At 33.7% G+C, this 22,888-nt stretch overlaps 1 protein-coding gene across 1 annotated transcript in view; it reads right to left on the minus strand.

Moving 5' to 3' along the window:
- Positions 1-19,019: 19,019 nt before the first annotated feature.
- Positions 19,020-22,888, minus strand: part of C2H14orf39 (chromosome 2 C14orf39 homolog) — a 49,821-nt gene continuing 45,952 nt past the window's right edge. The window contains exon 18 of the mRNA XM_061182641.1: positions 19,020-19,219. Coding sequence (XP_061038624.1) covers positions 19,020-19,219 — 200 coding nt within the window. The remainder of the gene's footprint in view (positions 19,220-22,888) is intronic.

The raw sequence follows: 22,888 nt of genomic DNA on the forward strand, positions 1-22,888 counted from the left end.
CCTGTAAGACTATCAGCTGACTTTTCAGCAGAAACTTTCAGGCCAGAAGGGAGTGGCATATTCAAAGTGATGAAAGGAAAAAACCTACAACCAAGAATACTCTACCTGGCAAGGCTATCATTCATATTTGAATGAGAGATAGTTTTACAGGCAAGCAAAAGCTGAAAGAGTTCAGCACCACTAAATTGGCTTCACAAGAAATGTTAAAGGGACTTCTCCAAGCAGAAAAGAAAAGGCTACAACTTGAAATATGAAAATTATGACTGGAAAAATCTCATTGGTAAAGGCAAATATACAGTAAAGGTAGTATATCAACCACTTATAAAGCTAGTAGGAAGGTTAAAAGACAAAAGCAGTAAAATTATATATATCCACAATTAGTAGTTAAGGGATATGCAAAACAAAAAGATGTAAAACATGATGTCAACAACATTAAATATGGGGTGAGGGGAATAAAAATGTAGGGTTGTTAGATGAGCTCAAACTTAAGAGATCATCAACTTAATTTTACATATATATGTGCATATATATATATACATATATTTTTATGTATATGTTGTGATATATAATCCTCGTGATAACCACAAACCAAAAATCTATAATAGATACACACAAACAAAAAGAAACATAACACTAAAATAGTCATCAAATCACAAAGGAAGAGAGCAAAAGAAGAAAGGAACAAAAAGACTACGAAAACAATGAGAAAACAATAAACAAAATGGCAATGAGTACATATCTATCAACAATTACTTTAAATGTAAATGAACTAAATGCTCCAATCAAAAGACATAGAGCAGCTGAATAGACAAAAAAAAAAAAAAAAAAAAGACCCATATATATATATAGACTACAAGACACTCACTTCAGATCTAAAGACACAAGAGAGACTGAAAGTGAGGGGAGGGAAAAAAGTACTCCATGCAAATGGAAACAAAAAGAAAGCTGGGGAAGCAATATTTATATCAGAAAAAATAGACTTTAAAACAAAGACTGTAACAAGAGACAAAGAAAGACATTATATAATGACCAAGGGATCAATCCAACACAAAGATAAAACAGTTGTAAATATACATGTACCCAACAGAGGAACACCTAAATTAAAAAAAACAAATATTAACAAACATAAGCAGAGAAGTTGATAGTTAACACAATAATAGTAGGGAATCTTAATACCCCACTTACATCAATGGACAGATCATCCACATGGAAAATCAATTAGGAAACACTAGCCTAACAACACATTGGACCACATGGACTTAATAGCTATATCTAGAACATTCCATCCAAAAGCAGCAGAATACACATTCTTTTCAAGTGCACATGGAACATTCTTCAGGACAGATTACATGCTAGGCCACAAAATAAGTATCAGCAAATTTTAGAAAACTGAAATCATATCAGGCTTCTTAACTTAACTGATAGTATGAGACTAGAAATCAAGAAAAAACTGCAAAAAACACAAACACGTGGAGGATGAACAATATGCTCCTAAGCAACCAATGAGTCACTGAAGAAATCAAAGAGGAAATCAAAAGATACCTGGATCAACTATATACCTCAATAAAAAAGGTACCTGGAGACAAATGAAAATGGATACACAAGGATCCAAAACCTAAAGGACGCAGCAAAAGCAGTTCTAAGAGGAAAGTTTATAGCAAAAGAAGCCTACCCTAGGATACAAGAAAAATCCCAAAAAACAACTTAATCTTACACCTAAAGGAAATAGAAAAAGAAGAACAAACCCAAAGTTAATAGAAGGAAATAAATAGTAAAGATCAGAGCGTTAATAAGTGAAATAGAGATTAAAAAACAACAGAGAAGATAAATGAAACTAAGAGCTGTATCTTTGAAAAGATAAACAAAACTGATAAATCTTTAGCCAGACTCATCAAGAAAAAAAGAGAGAGGGCCCAAATAAAATCAGAAATGAAAGAGAGGTTACAATCAACACCACAGAAATACAAAGAATCATAGGAGATTACTACAAATAATTATAAGCCAATAAAAAGGACAACCTAGAAGAAATGAATAAGTTCCTAGAAATGTACAATCTCCTAAGACTGAGTCAGGAAGAAATAGAAAATATGAAGAGACCAATTACCAGCAATGAAACTGAATCAGTAATCAAAAATTCCCAACAAACAAAAGTCCAGGACCAGACAGCATCACAGATAAATTTTACCAAACATTAAAAGAACAGTTACTAATGTCCTTCTGAAGCTATTCCAAAAAATTGAAGAGGAAGGAACACTTCCAAAATCGTTCTACAAGGCCAGTATCACACCGACACCAAAATCAGACAGAGACACCACAAAAAAACAAAACTGCAGGCCAATATCACTGATGAACATAGATACAAAATTCCTCACAAAATACTAGCAAACCAAATAAAACAATACATTAAAAAGATTACACACCATGATCAAGCAGGATTTATGCCAGGATGATTCAATAGCTACAAATCAATCAATGTGATACATTAACAAATTGAAGAATAAAAATCATATGATCATCTCAATAGACACAGAAAAAACTTTTGACAAAAGTCAACATCCATTTATGATAAAAGAAAAAAACTCTCAACAAAGTGGGTATAGAGGGAACCATACCTCAACATAATAAAGGCTATATATGACAAACTTACAGCCAACATCATATTAAATGGTTAAAAGTTGAAAGCATTTCCTCTAAGATCAGAAACAAAATGAGGATGGCTCCTTTCACCACTTTTATTCAACGTAGTATTGGAATTCCTAGCCACAGAATTAGACAAGAAAAAGAAATAAAAGGAATGCAAATTGGAAAGGATGAAGTAAACCATTACTGTTTGAGATGACATGATACTACATATAGAAAATCCTAAAGACACCACCAGTTCTAAACTGTTAGAACTCATCAATGAAGTCAGTAAAGTTGAAGGATACAAAATTAATATACAGAAATCTATTGTTCAGTATCACTAAAATCATTTCTATACACTAACAACAAACTATTAGAAAGAGAAATTAGGAAAACAGTTCCAGGGACTTCCCTGGTGGCGCGGTGGTTAAGAATCCACCTGCCAATGCAGGGTACATGGGTTCGAGCCCCGGTCCGGTAAGATGCCACATGCCGTGGAGCAACTAAGCCCATGTGCCACAACTACTGAGCCTGCGCTCTACAGCCCACAAGCCACAACTACTGAGCCCATGTGCCACAACTACTGAAGCCCATGAGCCTAGAGCCCATGCTTCGCAACAAGAGAAGCCACCGCAATGAGAAGCCTGCACACCAAAACGAAGGGTAGCCCCCACTCACCACAAGTAGAGAAAGCCCACATGCAGCAACGAAGACCCAAAGCAGCCAAAAATAAATACATAAATTAATTAATTAAAAAATTGAAAACAATTCCATTTACAATTATATCAGAAAGAATAAAAAGTATAGGAATAGGTATAACCAAGGTGGTAAAAGACCTGTACTCAAAAATTATAAGACACTGATGAAAGAAACTGATGATGACACAAACAAATAGAAAGATATGCTGTGCTCATGGACTGAAAGAAACAATACTGTTGAAATGACCATACTATCCAAAGTAATCCACAGATTGCCTATAAAAATTCCCTGGCATTTTTCACAGAACTAGAATAAATAATTCTAAAATTTGTATGGAAACACAAAAGACCCAAATAATCTTGAGAAAGAACAAAGCTGGAGGTGTCATGCTCTCTGTTTCAAACTATATTACAAAGCTACAGTAATCAAGACACTATGTTACTGGCACAAAAACAGACACATAAATCAGTGGAACAGACTAGAGAGGCCAGGAATAAACCCATACTGATCAAATTAATCTACGACAAGGGAGGCAAGAAGATACAATAGGGAAAAGACAGCCTCTTCAATAAATGGTGTTGGGAAGACAGGCCAGCTACATGCAAAAGAATCAACTTGGACTACTTTCTCACATCATACACAAAAATAAACTCAAAATGAATTAAAGACTTAAATATAAGATGTGAAACCATAAAACTTCTAGAAAAAACATAGGCAGTACTCTCTTTGATGTTGGACTTAGCAATATTTTTTTGGATCTCTCTACTCAGGCAAGAGAAACAGAAGCAAAAATAAACAAATGGGACTACTAAAATACTTTGCACAGTGAAGGAAACCATCAACAAAACAAAAGGCAACCTACCAAATTGATATTTGCAATGATACATCCGACATGGGGTTAATATCCAATATATATAAATTCATACATCTCAGTATCAAAAAAACAAACAATCCAATTTAAAAATGGGCAGAGGACCTTTTTTTCCCAAGGAAGACATAAAGATGGTCAACAGACACATGAAAATATGCTCAATATCACTAAAGTCATCACAGAAAGGCAAATCAAAACCACAGTGAGATATCACCTTTCACCCTTCAGAATGGCTATTATCAAAAAGACAAGAAATAACAAGTGCTGGCAGGGATGTGGAGAAAATGGAATGCTTGTGTACTGTTGGTGAGACTGTACATTGGTTTAGCCACTATGGAAAACAATATGGAGGTTCCTGAAAAGATTAAAACAGAACTGCCATATGATCCAGCAATGCCACCTTTAGGTATACATCTGAAGGAAATGAAAACAATAATTTAAAAGAATATACACATGCCAATATTCATTGCAGTATTATTTATAATAGCTAAGAAATGGAAGCAACCTAAGTGCCCATTGATAAATGAACAGATAAGAAAAATGTGGGATATATATATTAATATTATATATATAATATATAATATGATATATATTAATTATATTATAATATATAATATATATATATTATATATGTTAATAGTCCCACAATATTATGTGGGACTATTAGAGGAAGTATGTGCAGAGATTATTAGAATGATTTAAAAGAAAGAGACAACCATATGCTATCTGCAAGAGTTACACTTTAAATATAAAGATACAGACAGGTTGAAAATAAATGGATGGAGAAGATATATCATGAAAACAATAGTAAGAAGGCTGGAGGAGCTATATTAATATCAGATAAAACAGAATTCAAGAACAAGTGTACTAGGGGAGTTAAAGTGAGAGATTTCATAGTGATAAAAGGGTCAATTCATCAGATAGATATAACAATCATAATGTATATAAACTTAATGACAATGTTTCAAAATACATGAAGCAAAAATGAAAAAAATTAAAGGCAGAAACACAGTCACAGTTTTTAATAGCCTTTTCTCAGCAATTAAGAGCAAAGATAAAGATGATCTGAACAACACCATCAAACACCTTGACTGAACTGATAGATTACTACATTACACCCAACAACTGCCAAATATACACTCTTTCCAAATACACATAATTTGTTTACAAAGATAAACTATATGTGGGTCCACAGAAGTCTCAAATTTAAAAGAATGGAAATCATACTCTAAATGATCCCAAAGGAATTAAATCAGGTACCAATAAAAATAAAATACTTACAAAACTCCAAATAGCTGGAAATTAAACAATGCACTTCTAAATAATTCATAGGTCAAAGAAGAAACTGAAAGAGATATTTAAGGAATATTTTGAACTAATTGATAATGAAAAAATATATATTTTCTGGGATGCAGCTAGAAGACATGCTTAGAGAGAAATCTATAGCTTTAAATGTTTATAGAGTTGACCCTTGAACAACACAGTTTTGAAGTGTGCTGACCCACTTATACACGATTTTTTTCCCAGTAATTATGTACTATAGTACTACATGATCTGCAGTTGGTCGAATCTGTGGATGCAGGACCATGGATATGGAGAGCCAACTGTAAAGTTATACTGGATTCTCGACTGCATGGAGGGTCGCCCCTAACCACCATGTTGTTCAAAGGTCAACTGTATTAAAGAGAAGTAAGGAATAAAATAAATGATCTTTGTTTGTGTCTTAAAAAGCTAGAAAAAGAAGACAAAAGTAAACCCAAAGTAAGTAGAAGGAATAAAATAAGAGTAGAAATCAACAAGATAGAAAACAATCAATAGAAACAATTAATAGAGCCAAAAGTTGGTTCTTTGAAAACATCAACAAAATTGATAAGCCCCAAGTTGAATGATAAAAAAGAAAGAACAGAAATTGCCCAAATCCGGAATGAAAGACGATTATCACTACAGACCTGAAAGGATAAGGAAATATGATGAACAACTTTATACTAATAAATTAAACAACTTAGATGAAACTGATAAACTCTTTGAAAAGTACAATTTATCATTTCTCCAGTTCCACTCAGGGATATAGAGAGCTAGAAGGAGCATCACTCACAGCGTTACAACAACAACAACAAAAAGCTGGACAAATACTAAGTTCACATATTCAACTCATTAAAGTTCTGAGAGCAACCAAGTGGCCAAAATCTAGAGAGACAGGGACCTGCAGGGAGACACTGGATATGAGCAATAGCTTAACTGAGCAAGATGTAGCTGGACACTTGTACAAAGAATTCAGACAAATGGCAAATTTATGGAGGTCAGCTAGGTATAAATAGAGAGTTAAGCCACTGGAGAGTTTGCACCATCTTGCAGGCCTTTACTTCACAATCCCACCAGGTGGCATAGAAAAGTCTGACAGAGTCCTGAGAAAGTCTCCCTTGTGGTGCAGAACATCAGCAGTGGCAAGAGGGACACAAAAGTCTGCTAGTAACCTGTACCTCTATCTCCCCTATGTACCTTAATCTGTGCATGGAAGGACAACAAACACTGTCACTCATAAAGCACTGGCAAAAATCCCTTGAAGCTGGGGAAAGGGAAAAGGGCAAAACTTCTACAATTAGGGAGATGGCAGGAATATCTGCTGGGCTTAGAACAATGCCAGAGGCAGGAAAGGAACACTAAGAAGACCACACCCCTAAGACCCAAGGACTTAGGTCTGCCTAAGACAAGGCTTAATCAGGAGCATGCTCCTCTTTCCTTCACTCCCTCAACCAGGCTAATAAGCATGGGGGTTAGACACTCTTTAGGAGATTCCACACAAAGGAAATACCTGAAGTTGAGGATAGAACAGATGTTGGGGGAAAACTCTCTAGAGCACAAGCTATCATCCTAAACACAAGATGTCACTATAGGAATCTGAAGCCTGGGGTACACTGAAGGGAGCCCTATCAACAAGAAATCTCAAGCCAAGACAAACTCTTACTTAGTTGAACTAAAACCACCATACTAAAGGTGTAGCAAAAGAAAACGTTTTCCATTTGGGGGCATAAAAACTTATTTTCTTTTGCCACTCCTATCTTATGCAAGATAGGAGCTTTGAGCAAGGGGAAAAAAATCACAAAGCATATGAAAAGGAAAAAATAAAAACACACTCCCAAGAGACAAAGCAATCATCAGAATCAGACTCAAATATGACACAGATATTGGAACAATGTGTTAGGGAATTTAACAATGAATCATATGTTAAAGACCCTACTTTAAAATATAGACAACATGCAGGATCAGATGGGTAATTTTAGCAGAGAAATGAAAACCATATGAAGTATCAAATGGAAATGTTAGAGAAGGAAAAAAATTAAAGATGAAGAATGTCTTTGATGGGTTCATCAGTAGACTTGACACAACAGAGGAAAGAATCGGTGAATTTGAAGATAAGTCTATAGAAATTATGCTAACTAAAACACAAAGGAAAAAGAGTTGAGACAGTATCCATGAGTTGTGGACAATATCAAAGGGCTTTAAATACACATAATTGGAATCTTAGAAGGAAAGAAGAGAAAAAACAGGGCAGAAAAAATGTTTTAAAAAACAATGACTAAAAATTTTCCAAATTAATAACTAAACAACAAACAGAGATCATTAAGTCTTACAGAACTCCAAGCAGGATAAATACTTAACAAATAAGCAAAACTCCTAGGTACATCATATTCCAACTGCTGAAAATAAAAATCAAAGAGAAAATCTTAGAGGTACCCAAAGAGGAAAAAGACATTATATACAGAGAACAAAGATAAGAATTACAGTAAACTTCCATTCAGAAACCATGCAAACTAGAAAACAATGGAATGATATCTTTAAAATGCTAAGAGGAAGGAAAAAAAAAAAACCTGGCAACTCAGAATTCTATACCCAGTGAGAATATATTTCAAAAATAAAGGAGAAACAAATAATTCCTAAAAAGAGCAAAAGTTATTTGTCAGCAGACCTATAAAAACGTTAAAGGAAATTCTTCAGGTAGAAGAATTCTTCAGTTTCAGACAGAAACTTGGACTTACACAAAGAAATAAGAGCCCTAGAAATTGAATAAAAGATGGTAAAATTAAATTATTTCCATCTAATTTATATAAAAGATAACTGACTCAAGAAAAAATAGTAGTGATGTATTATTGTCTGTTTATAGCATATGTAAAAGTAAAATGTATGAACACAATAGCCCAAGGGAATTGGAAATAGACTGTCATAAGATCCTTACACTACACATGAAGTGGTATAATAGTACTTGAAGGTAGACTCTGATTAATTAAAGACATATATTGTAAACCCCAGGGAAACAGAAAAAAAATTTACAAAGAGGCATACAAAATAATTCAATAGAATAAATAGAATGGAATTATATTTTAAAAAACTCAGTTAACTCAAGAAAAGGCAGAGGAAATAAGAAACAAAGAACAAATGTAACAAGTAAAAAAAAAAAAGCCAGGTGGTAGATTTTAATACAACAATCAATAATCACCTTAAATCTGAATGGCTTAAACATACCAACAAAAAGATATGATCAGGTTGGATAAAAAAGTAAGACCCAACTATATGTTGTCTACAAAGAAACCTTCTTTAAATACAAAGGCATAAATAATTTAAAGTCAAAAGGATGAGAAAAGATATCCCATATAAACATTAACCAAAAGTAAACTATATTAATATAAGACAAAGTAGACTTGAGAGGGGCATTGTGTAATGATAAAAGGGTCATTCCCTAATAAGACATGATCTTAAATGTGTATGTATATAACAACAGAGCTTCAAAATACATGAAGCAAAAACTGAGAACTGAAAGGAGAGAAAAATCCACAACAGTAGCTGAAGACGTCAATATTTCTCTCTCAGTACTTGATAGAACTACTAGACAGAAAACCAGTAAGCTTGACATAAATGCCAAGATATACCATATTCTGCATCATAAAACAAATAATTAACAAATTTAAAGGAAAAGAAGTCATATAAAGTATTTCTTTGGTCATAATGAAATTAAACTAGAAATTAATAACAGAAAGATATCTATAAATCCCTAAATGTATGGAAATTAAACAACAAACTTTTAAATACCCATGGGTACCAAAGTAAGTCTCAAAGGAATGTTAAACATATTTTTATCTAAGTGAAAATTAAAATAAAACATATTGAAATTTGAGGGATATAGCTAAAGCAGGGCTTAGAGGAAAATTTATAGCGTTAAGTGCTTATAAGAAAAGAAGAATGGTCTTAAAGCAGTAATACAAGTTTCCATTTTAAGAAACTAAAGGAAAAAGAGAAAATTAAAGCCATAGCAAAAAGTAGGAAGGAAATAATAAAGAGTATAAATCAATGCAGTTGAAAACAGAAAAATAGAGAAAAATCAATGATACCAAAAGGTATTTTTAGGGGGAAAAAATAGTAACATTGATAAGCCTCTAGATGAAATGGACTAACTTTCTGAGACACAAACTACCAAAATTTATTCATGAAGAAATCGATAACCTGAATATTCCTCTATTAAAGAAATTGAATTCATAGTTTTAAAACTATCTAACACAGAAAACCCCAGACTGAAATGGTTTCACTGAAAGTTTTCCCAACAATCTAAGAAAAAAAAAAAAATTCTACATAATCTTCCAGAAAATAAGAGGATAGAACACTTCCTAACTCATTTTATGAGGCTACTATTACCCTAATACCAAAACCAGATAAAGATAATAAAAGAAAGGAAAACTACAGATCAGAATTTCTCATGAACATTGCAAAAATCCTCAATAGAATATTATCAAATTGAAATCAGAATAAATAAAAAGGAAAATACATCAGAGTTTATCCCAGGAATGTATGGCTGGTTCAACATTTTAAAAGAAGTCAATGTAATTCATAATATTAATAGACTGAAAAAGAAAACAGTATGATCATATAAATTGATGCAGGAAAATAATTTGGCAAAATTCAACAGCAATTCATATTAAAAATTAACAGCAAACTAGGAATAGAAGGGAATGTTTCCAGCCTGATAAAGGCACCTACGTAATAACCCACAGCTAACATCACACCTAATGGTGAAATACTGAATAATTTCCCCCTAAGATTAGGTACAAAGTGAAGATATCCTCTCTCCCCACCCCTATTCGACATCCTATTGGAAGTCCTATCTGGTGACATTATGTAAGAAAGAGAAATAAAAGGCACATGTGTTGAAAAGGAAGGAATGAAACTGTCTCCATTTGCAGACAACATGACTGCTTACATAGAAGATTCCAAAGAATCTACAAAAAAGCTACTAGACCTACTAAGTGAGTTTAGCATGATCACAGGATATAAGGTTAATATAAAAATCAACTATTTCTATATACTAGCAATAAATAATGGGCATTCAAAATAAAATATCAAAAAGCAACATCACTTATAATAGTAACAAAAACCGAAAAAGAAGAAAAGAAAAATAAGTATAAATCCAACAAGATATGTGCAGGATTTGCATTATGAAAATTACAAAATATTGATACAGGAAATCAAAGACGATGTAAGTAAATAGAGAAATACACCATGTTCATGGACTGAAGGACTCAAAAATTGGTAAAATGTTGCACCTATAGGTCTAATTCAATCCCAATTAAAATTCCACAGGCATTTAAAAATATTAACAAGCTGATTCAAAATATGCATGGAGGGACTTCCCTGGTGGCACAGTGGTTAAGAATCCACCAGCCAATGCAAGGGACATGGGCTCGAGCCCTGGTCCAGGAAGATCCCACATGCCGTGGAGCAACTAAGCCCTTGCACCACAACTACTGCACCTGTGCTCTAGAGCCCGCAAGCCACAACTACTGAGCCTGCATGCCACAACTACTGAAGCCCACGCCCCTAGAGCCCGTGCTCCACAAGAGAAGCCACCACAATGAGAGGCCCATGCACTGCAATGAAGAGTAGCCCCCGTTCTCTGCAACTAGAGAAAGCCTGCATGCAGCAACAAAGACCCAACACAGCCAAAAATAAATAAATTAATTAATTAATTAAAAATATATATATATATGGGAAGGCAAAAAAACTAGAAGAGCTAAAATAATTTTTAAAAAGAACAAAGTGGTACAAAAATCAAAACAGTATAGTACTGGCAGAAAAACAGATGCACAGATCAATGGGACAGAATAGAGAGCCCAGAAATAAACCCACACACTTATAGTCAAAGAATCTATGACAAAGGGGGCAAGAAAAGACAGTCTCTTCAGTAAGTGGTCCCGGAAAAACTGGGCAGCTACATGTAAAAGAATGAAATTAGAACATTTTTAACATCATATACCAAAACTCAAAATGGGGTAAAGACCTAAATGTAAGACCAGAAACCATACAAATCCTAGAAGAAAACATAGGCAGAACACTCTTTGACATAAATCATAGCAATATTTTTTTGGATCTGTCTCCTAAGGTAAAGGGAAAAAAAGCAAAAATAAACAAATAGGACCTAATTAAACTTAAAAGCTCTTGCACAGCAAAAGAAACCATCAACAAAATGAAAAGACAACCTACTGAATAGGAGAAAATATTTGCAAAATGATATGACTGATAAAGCATTAATATTCAAAATATAAACAGCTCATACTACTCAACGTCAAAAAAAAAAAAACCACCTGATTAAAAAATGGGCGGAAGACCTGAATAGACATTTCTCCAAAGAACACATAAAGATAGTCAACAGGCACATGAAAAGATGCTCAACATCGTTAACTACCAGAGAAATACAAATCAAAACCACAATGAAATACCACCTCACATCTGCAAGAGTAGCTATCATCAAAAAGACCACAAAAACCAAATGTTGGCGAGGATGTGGAGAAGAGAACCCTTGTACACTGTTGGTGGGAATGTAAACTGGTGCAGTCACTACGGAAAACAGTATGAAGGTTCCTAAAATAACTAAAAATAGAACTACCATATGACCCAGCAATTCCACTCCTGGGTATATATATGAAAACAAAAACGTGAACTTGAAAAGATATATGCACCCCAATGTCCATAGCAGCATTATTTACAATAGCCAAGATATGGAAGCAACCTAAGGGTCCATCAACAGATGAATGGATAAAGAAAATGTGAGATATATATATATACATACATATATATATATATATATATATATATATATATATATATATATATATATATATATATGTATGTATATATATATATATGTAGTGGAATACAACTTAGCCATAAAAAAGAATGAATTTTTGCCATTTGCAATGACATGGATGGACTTGGAGGTTATTATGCTTAGTGAAGAAAGTCAGACAGAGAAAGCAAATACTGTATGATATCACTTATATGTGGAATCTAAAAAATACAACAAACTAGTGAATATAACAAAAAAAGAAGCAGACAGATACAGAGAACACTAGTGGTTACCTGTGTGGAAAGGGAAGAGGGGAGAGACGAGATAGGAGTAGGGGGTTAAGAGGTACCAACTACTATATATAAAATAAATAATCTGCAAGGATATATTGTACAGCATATGGAATACAGCTAATATTTTAGAATAGCTATAAATGGAGTATAACCTTTAAACTGTGAATCGCTATGTTATACATCTGAAACTTATATAATATTGTAAATCAACTATACCTCAACTTAAAAAAAAAAAGAAGAAAAAGAGCATTTTAGAAAAGAAAAAAAAGTAAAAAGAACAAGGTTAGAGGACTTGCACCACCCAATCTCAAGATTCATTATAGGGCTTCCCTGGTGGCGCAGTGGTTGAGAATCCGCCTGCCAGTGCAGGGGACATGGGTTCGATCCCTGGTCCAGGAAGATCCCACATGCCGCGGAGCAACTAAGCCCGTGCACCACAACTACTGAGCCTGTGCTTTAGAGCCCATGAGCCACAACTAGTGAGCCTACGTGCCACAACTGCTGAAGCCCACGCGCCTAGAGCCCGTGCTCCGCAACAAGAGAAGCCACTGCAATGAGAAGCCCGTGCACTGCAACGAAGAGTAGCCCCTGCTTGACGCAACTAGAGAAAGCCCGCGTGCAGCAACGAAGACTCAACACAGCCAAAAATAAATAAATAAAATAAATAAATTTTTTAAAAAAGATTCATTATAAATCTACAGTAATCAAAACAATGTGGTATTGGTAAAAGGACAGACATACAAATCAATGGAAAAGAATAGACAGTCCAGAAATAGACCCATACAAACATGGTCAATTGATTATTGCCAGGGAGCTCCCTGGTTGCCTAGTGGTTAGTTTTCCGGGCTTTCACTGTCGTGGCCCAGGTTCAATCCCTGGTTGGGGAACTGAGACCCTGCAAGCTGCACGGCGCAGCCAAGGGAAAAAAAAATTGATTATTGCCAAAGGTACAAATGCAGTTCAATGGAGAAAGGGTAGTCTTTTCAGCAAATGATGCAAAAAAAAATGTATCTTGATACATACCTCACATCTTATATAAAAACTTAAAATGTACCACAGACATAAATATAAATACAAAACTCTAAAACTTTTAAAAGAAAACATAGGAGAAAAATTTATGACCTTCGGTTTGGCAAAGAGCTTTTAAATATGACACCGAAAGCATGTTCCAATTATAGATCAGACTTTATCAAAATTAAAAATTTTTATTCTGTGAAAGACACTGTTAAGAGAATAAAAAGATAAGCCACAGATGGGAAGGAAATATTTGCAAATAAAGGACCTGTGTCCAGAATACATAAAGAATTTGCGTAATTCAACAATAAGAAAACAAACAACCCAAATTTTTAATGAAAACAGATATTCAGATGGAAAATAAGCATGTGAAAAGATGCTCAACATCATTTGACTTTAGGGAAATACAAATTAAAACTACAGCAATATACCACTTTATACCTATTAGAATGGCTAAAATCTTAAAAACTGATAATACCAAGTACTGAAAAAAATGTGAAGCAACTGGAACCCTCATGCACTGCTGGTGGGAATGCAAAATAGTACAGTCGCTTTGGAAAAAGTTTGGCAGTTTCTTATAAAGTTAAACATATACTTATTGTGCAACCCAAGAATCCCACTCCCAGGTACTGACTCAGGTGAAATAAAATTTATACTCACATAAAATCCCATACATAAATGTTTATAGCAGCTTTATTCATAATCACTAAAACATACCAAAATGCCTCTCAACAGGTAAACGAATAAACAAACTGTACTACATCCATACAATGTAATACTTATCAATAAAAAGGAACAAACTATTGACTTATGCAACTACATGGATGAAGCTTAAATACATTTTGCTAAGTGAAAGAAGCCAGACCCCAAAGGCTACATAGAATATATTTCCATTTATATGACATTTTGGAAAAGACAAAACTATAGAAGCAGAAAACAGGTCCACTGTTTCCAGGCTTTGGAAGTAGAGAGAGGGGTTGACTACAAAGGGTCAACACTAGGGAACTTTAGGGGTGATGGAACTGTTCTGTATGGTTCTGTAATGCTGGATATATGAAACTCTATTTGTTAAAACCTGCACATCACAAAGAAGTTTTACTTCTTAAAAATCAATCAGGAATTCAGATAAACTCAAGATGAAATGCAGATGACCACAAGTGAATCTAACTGTATTATAAATGAGTGACATAATCATAATCAAGGGGGTAGGGAAGACAGGAGCTATCCTAAGTAACTTTGGAAAACAGTGTTTTGACTGGATACTCTAATACTATATACTATATAATAGGCTAGAAAATATCTCCCCAAAGATACCCAGGTCCTATCCCCTGGAACCTGTGAATGTTACTTCATATGACAAGGAAAAGGGGGAGGGTCTTTGAGATGTTATTAAGATTTTGAAATGAGATTATCTGAATTATCCAAGTGGACTCTAATGCAACGACATGTTCTTATAAAAGAAAGGCAGAGGGAGATTTCACACACAGAGAGAAGGCCATGTGAAGGCAGAGCAGAGAGAGATTTGAAGATGCTGGCTGTGATGGTTAATTGCATGTGTCAACTTGGCTAGGATTTGGTATCCAGTTGTTAGGTCAAACACCATTCTAGATATTGTTGTGAAGGTATTTTTTAATGTGATTAACATTTAAATCAGTAGACTTTTCAGCAAAGCAGATTACTCTGGCTATGGCTTTATCCAATCAGCTGAAGGCCTTAGGAGCAAAGACAGGTTTCCCAAAGAAGTTTTGGCATCAAGGCTGTAACATCGAAACCCTGCCTGAGTTTCCAGCAAGCCAGGTCTCCCTGCAGATTTCAGACCCAAATTGCAAAATCAACCCTTACCTGAATTTCCAGCCTGCCAACTTGTCCTACAGATTTCAGAAGTGCAACCTAAATAATCATGAAAACCAGTTCCTTAAAATAAATCAAGATGATAGATGAGAGAGAGAAAAGGGAGGAAGGGAGGAAGGAAGAGGGGGAGGGAGGAAAAAGGATGGTGCTATTGGTTCTGTTTCTCTGAAAACCTAACATGATGACCTTGGAAATTGGAGTGATGTGGACACAAGCCAAGGAACACCAGCAGCCACCAGAAGCTGAAACATGCAAGGAATGGATTCTCCCGTAGTCTCAGGAGAAAGCATGGTCTTGCCTTGATTGTGGCCCAGTAAAACTGATTTTGGACTTCCAACTGTCAGAGAATAAATTCCTGTTGTTTCAAATCCACCAAGTTTGTGGTAATTTGCTACAGCAGCCATAGAAAACTAATATGACCTATAATAAATTTCTCACAAGGTCTGAGTTCACAATCCTGAAACTACATGTATCCTAGGGTTGAACAGAAAGTAAATAAGTTGTAGATAATAAAAGCCAGATTTCTCACTGCCAGAGAAAGGAGTTATACAAATAAGCAAAAGGGGAATACTAAAACGAGCCTCATGTTGCTGAAGTTATTTGTATAAGCTCATGTTTTGTTTTGTTTTGTTCTGAGCATTTAGTTAGTTAGATAGACACATGTATGTACAGATAGATTAGTAAACATTCATCTGTTTCCTAGCTCTGTCTACTGAGAGATCCTGGTTTTGTCCACTGAGGAGTAGTGATACCCCAGTAATTATTGTGTGCTCCTTTGAGGATAAATCAGAGCCTTTACTGATTTTGGAATATTCCTCTCATCTACTGAGAATACCTTTCCTAATTGTACAGAAAAAATTATTCTAAACATATTAAAATAGCATTTTTCTTAAACATGGTAAGATATGCAGTGTTCGTTGTTAGACTAAATGAGAGAGGGTTCTGGAACTGGACCTCATATTTCTGAAATCTTGTTGAGTAGAAGTAGAGACAAATTGCTGTTCTGAAGATTACAGCAGATTTCATCTATCTTTAGGAGAATACCGCTCTTTAAAAAATTACCTTTAGAAGGCTATTTGATCATACAAAGTTATTTTTGTGATCTGTATTAGAAACACTGCACTTGCCTTCACCAGTTGGAGGACCTGTGACATTCATACACAACCAAATAACTGATTCCTTTCTCCTCTTACCTTATACCTAGATGGTATTCAATCAAATGTACTTAAGGCATACTTTTTCAATTTTAGGTGTTAGGAGTATCAAACAACAAGACAATCAGTTATTATCACCTGGAACTTATCACTGCATAAGCCTCCTAATTGGTTTAACTCTAATTTCTCCCAACTCTAACTGTATTGTCTGTTTAATCTTTCTTAGCCATTTCTTTTTTCTTGCAACTCTGGCATTTAAGATATAAGCTCCTTATTGGCCTCAGAAATCAAGTCAAAACACTTGAAGATCCTCTACAAATCAGTACCATATCTATTAAACTCAATTTCCTACTACGTATTAGTCTGCACTCCAATTAGGCCTATTCTTGAATTTCCTCCACATACATTAAATTTGTGATTGCATTTTTCTTTTGCTCATATTGTCTCCCTTACGTAGAAAGTCCTCCCTGCCTCCTTTACCAATTCAGTTCAACTCTATAAATTCAATAAGCATTTAATGAAATCCTACTAAACACTAGCCACTAAAGTTAAGCAATAAAAAATGTAAACTATAAAAAGGCATCAACCTTATACTTAAGAATTTTATCATCTACATACCTTTAAAGTCCTAATTCAAGTCCTACCTCTTCAATGAATCCTTCCTAGGCTTTCCGGTCCATGATGGACTTTCTTTTCTAATTCTTAAAGCACTCAATCTCTTCTCTAGCAGAAACCAAGTTATAAGCTGTAGAATTTGATTATCAACTATTTTATTCGCATGTGCTTTTGTTTCCTAAGTTTTGTCTCCTCAACTAAATTATAAGTTCCTTGGGTATAAGACTATATCTTTTAGCTCTTTTATATGCCCTCAAAATGTCATACACACTATAGATACTTTAAAAGCACTTAATTTACCTCTTTTATTGATACATGATAAATCTAACCATACTGGTTTGCTAGACATTTCTCTATTTAAGGTAAAAATAAACCATGGAATCAGTGGGTTTCCCAAGGCTAAAACCAGTTTTGAACCTCTTACTAAATAATAAGCCAGTTACAACATTTTTATCCTTTCTCATATATAGAAAATGTCTTTATTACATCAAAACTACCAATTAATTAAATCATAGGGACAATAAAATTAATAGTTGGTATAAAAAGAAAAATTCCAGGTTTTTAACTGAAATTTTCATCTTTAAACCAACTGTTGAAGGTTTTTTAAAACACAATCCAAAGTTTCCTTAAATTCTTTCTATCACTAGTTATACCATCCTTTTGACTTCTAAAAAGTTTGGGAAGGTTTACTTTAATACAATTGTGATATGTTATGGACACCCTGAAGAAGCAAGATTGATTCTCACCCAAAATTTGGTTTGGATATTGAGATTGATGACACCACACATTCCAATAGGGTATGAAAAAGTTATTACTCATATAATAACATTTTCTGGGGAGAGCAGACCAGGCCTCACAAGCTGGTCTGAAAATGGCTTGATAGAGCAGAGAAGGGAGACTGGCTTTTGGTTTTTATGGTGGTTAGGGGTGGGCCATGGCAAAAGTTCCTATACATGGTTTGAACTTCCCACTGATGCCAAAGAAGGAAACACCTGTGCTTTCTTACCAGCTTGACCAGATGTGGGGCAGAACGGGAAGAAAACAGGGTGAGGCTCAAAATCTTTCAGCAGTCACACATCTAGATATGGATCAGACTCTTTATTTCTTGATAACTCAATACAACTAATTTTAAAAAGCACAAATACAAAGATATTGAGCAATTATGTTTATATAATTTCATCAAATTTTAATTATCTTCATTTAAGCTATATAATTGATTGACAAGCAAATACTACATATAAAACATAAAGGTGAATTTTTTGTTGAAGACAGGAAACAAAATTTTAAATGTTCTTCAAAAAAGTTTAAGCAAAAATAAATATTAACATTATCACAATTAATGCAACCAACCAATTTTCAGAAATTACTCTAGCCTTTCACATTTAATTTCCTTCTACTAAAGCTATTAGAATAAATGATAATATTTGAATTTTTGTTGTATTAGAAGAAAATAACACATTTTATTCACTATCAATAACATAAATTCTTTGAGATCATTATTAAAGTACCACTCTTTTACTGCAGCAGTGAAGCATAGGTTCTGTACGAATATAGCTTGCAAAATCAAAACCAAAATAAATAATGATAGCTAATGCTGCAAATAAAAACAAAAGTAGATGACAGTCTTAATTTCCTTCAATATTTAAATAAATATAATCAAATAATGTTACTATGGTAACCCATTATTTCTTTAATCAACAAAAGAAAGTGGTCTTCATAGTTTAATAATGCAAATTTCTGCCCTAGATGATTACAGAGTAGTAAAATAATTCAATAAATTAGTAACTAGTTCAAAAAAAAGTAAATTGTGTGGTATTTTGTGAGGAGGATGAAAACTCTTTTACAGAAGAAGGTGTTGAGTTTTGATCCTGTTCAAATGGAAATGGAAAACTAAAATCATCTCTTCCAGCTCCAAATGTATGAGTTGAAGAGTCCGATGGAAAAGAAAAAGTAAAGGTATCTTCTCCTTCTGGTTTCCCAAATAAGTTTCCTGAGGAAGATAAATATTACAATATCATGCTATTCATGTTACATAATATGATTAATTTGGTTATAATCTACCAAATTACAGTATACTGCACACAATAAATAGGTTAACATTGAATCACATATTTAACTGTTTTCCTCTTATGTGTAAAGCATTGTCCTTTGTACTGTGGAAGGTTAAACAGGTCCAAACTTAAACCCCACTTTCATGTAATTTGAATTCAAGTATATAAAGAACTAGTATATAGGGTAGAAAGAGGAGTAATAAATCTCAAATGGAGAGAATAGCACAGAGGAACAGAAATAGGTGTGCATAGGAAATATAAGGGTAACAGAAGTCAATTCAGCTTATCAGAAGCATTGAGAAATAACAAAGAGTTATTAAAATGGAATTAATAAAGATGAGCTTGTAAAGACTGCTGAATTTCCAGCTATAGAATCTGGACTTTATTTGATAGATAAGATGAACCCATTAAAAGTTTACAAGCAGAGATATGACAAGATTTGAACTGCTTTATAAGGATTACTCAGGAGAGAATGTGTAGAAAGCCTGGAACAGGAAAATGTTTAGAAATGGGGCTAACAGGAAAGAGATGATGAAAGCTTGGCATTACCTACAATCATAGAAAAGGGAATGGAGAAAGAAATGTTAGATTTGAGACATATTGTATAAGTCAAATTTATTCAACTATTACTTATTGCATAACTACAATATACTGTTTATGGCACTGTTCAAGGAAATTGACAGAACAGTGAAAAGGATTTTATAGTTTTAAAAGGAATTTTTGAAATCAACTTTACATAAAGAATTACTTGGTTAATGATTCCCAGAATTGCCTTTAAGGAAAAATATTGTTTTTCATTCACTATATTATTTAAGACTATAATTATAAAAATATATTTTCAACATCTTAATTAGAATTTTTAATTACTATTAAACAATTTTAAATGTACAGTAATCCAAAGACTTACTTGAAATAAGTCTTTTAAAGCATTTATATTTTTTCCACAGAGAACCAATTCAATTAATACATTAAGCAAAACAATTTACTTTGTGCCACTTTGAAATTTCATGTATTTTCAAATATCTCAGTTATTTTACCCTAAATAAAGCTGAGCCAACCAGCAATAGGGTGGGTGGGTAGATGGATGGCTGGAGGGATGGACAGATGGATGGACTGATCCTTGGGTTCTTCCTCTCTCCCTTTCTCACTTCAGTACATATCCATAAGACTTAAACAAAGGAAAACAGCTATAACATAGCTATAGATCCAGAAAGAACTAAAAATCTTGAATCTCCTTTTGAAAAATGAATTTGACATTATTTTAATTTCAGAAGAAGTTCATATGAAGTCTTCATAAAACTCCTGTGATCACCTTAAATAAAATAATAGATTACTGTGCAAGATTACTGTGTAGTCCAGGTGCAGTGGAGAATTCAAAGGTAAACAAAACAAGAGTCCCTGCCCTCAAAGAACCTATGATTAGAAAAGGTTTTATATATATTCATAAATAATGAGAGTATAATAATGGTATAGATACAAAAAAGTATTTTAAAAAAGACATTCAGAAAAGTGAGGGAAAGAGCTTTAGTTTTCAAAATAGAAAATAAATTTTATTTCTATGTGAACGATGACTAAAAATTCAGAAAAAATCTTTAAAATTTATAATTTGTAATAGTATGTGCAGAAGTCGTATACCTAGAAATAACCTAATTAAATATGGCTACTTTAGTTTTACCATGTTTTAAAAATGACTAATGGAAAGTCAATTCCAATTGCTGTCCGTCTGTTGTTGATCTGGGAAGTTTTCATAGACTCAGTTACTTAGTCTTCAGATAATATCCTCTTTACTTTCTGTTAGGCAACCAGAGCCCCAAGTTTTACAGCTTGGGGAATAGTCTTCATCTAGGCCCTTTTAGGGAGAGACCTTTTTGGAATGGAATGTCAAAGGGGAAAAATAAAAGGTTCTGTGGAAGAGAACTTGGTCTTGAAAAGATGGTTAGAAAGTGATAGAAGTTGAGGATTTCAGGAAGAAAAAAGTGGGTAAGAAAGTGTGGGCAGATTTGGGATGCAGTGAGTTCTTCAGTATGGCCAAAGCACAGATAATTTTTATAGGAGAAAAGGTTTAGGAGCTAGGTTAGAAAACTGGCAGCATAATTTGCTACTCCAGGGGAGCCACTAAAGGTATTTAACCAGGGCAATGAGATGGCCAACATTATGCATAAGGAGAGTAATTGGGGTATGATCTATAAGTAAGCTAAAAGGATGAAAAGACCAACCACAATGTTACTGCAATAGCCCAAGTGAATGGTAATAAGACTTTGAAATATAATGATTTCCATATAATGAAAATAGAAAAGAAAATAAATATTTCAGAGAGAGAACTGATAAAACTTGATGACTAGCTGAATGTAGTCACAGGCACAGAAGGAAGTTAAAATTAACACTGATGTTCTGAGTCTTGGCAACTAGAATAATGGAGAGACCATTAGGGATATCAGAAAGCGAACAAGTTTTATTTCAGATATACTGAGTTTTTAATGTCAACAGATGCCTTAGATATAAAGAGATATCAATTATACAATTATAAATAAAGTCCTACCAGACGACTTCACTGGTGAATTTTACCAAACATTTAAAGAAGAATTAATTGTCAATCTTTCTCAAGCTCTTCAAAGAAATCAAAGAGGGAACATTTCCAAACTCATTTTATGAGGCCAGCATTATCTTCATACCAAAGCCAGAAAAGGACACTACCAGAAAAAAAACTACAGACCAATATCTCTGATGAATATAGATGCAAAAATTCTCACTAAAATACTTGCAAACTGAATTAAGCAGCATGTTAAAAGGATCATTCATCATGCTCAAGTGGGACTTATACCTGGGATGCAAGGATGGTTTGATGTATGCAAATCAATCAACATGATACATCACATTAATAGAATGAAAGAAAAAAATCATATGATCATCTCAATAGTTGCAGAGACAGCATTTGACAAATTCAACTCATTCATGATAAAATTCTTAAAAAATTAGGTATAGAAGAAACTCACCTCAACATAATAAGCATAATAAAGGCTATATACGATAAGCCCATAGCTAACATCATACACAATAATAAAAGATTGAAAACTTTTCCTCTAAGATCAGGAACAAGACAAGAGCGTCCACTCCCATTCAACATAGTATTGAGAGTACATGTCAGAGCATTCAGGCAAGAAAAAGAAATAAAAAGTCTCAAAACTGGAAAGTAAGAGGTAAAATTATTTCTATTTGCAGATGGCATGATTTTATATATAGAAAATCCTAAAGACTCCACCAAAAAATTGTTATATCTAAACAACAAATTCACTAAAGTTGCAAGATACATAATAAACATCCAAAAATCAGTAGCATTTCTGTACACTAACAAATTATCTGAAAAAGGAATAAAGGAAATGATCCCATTTACACCAAAACAATTAAAGACTTAGGAATAAACTTAACCAAAGAGGTAAAAAACCTCTACTCTGAAAACTACAAGACACTGGTGAAAAAAATTGAAGACAGAAATAAATGGAAAGGTATCCCATGTTCACAGATTGGAAGAATTAATATTGCTAAAATGCCAATACTACCAAAAGCCATCTATAGATTCAGGATGATCTCTATCAAGATTCTAATGACAT

Source organism: Eubalaena glacialis, chromosome 2 (genome assembly GCF_028564815.1).
Source record: "Eubalaena glacialis isolate mEubGla1 chromosome 2, mEubGla1.1.hap2.+ XY, whole genome shotgun sequence".
In the NCBI taxonomy this organism is placed as follows: domain Eukaryota; kingdom Metazoa; phylum Chordata; class Mammalia; order Artiodactyla; family Balaenidae; genus Eubalaena; species Eubalaena glacialis.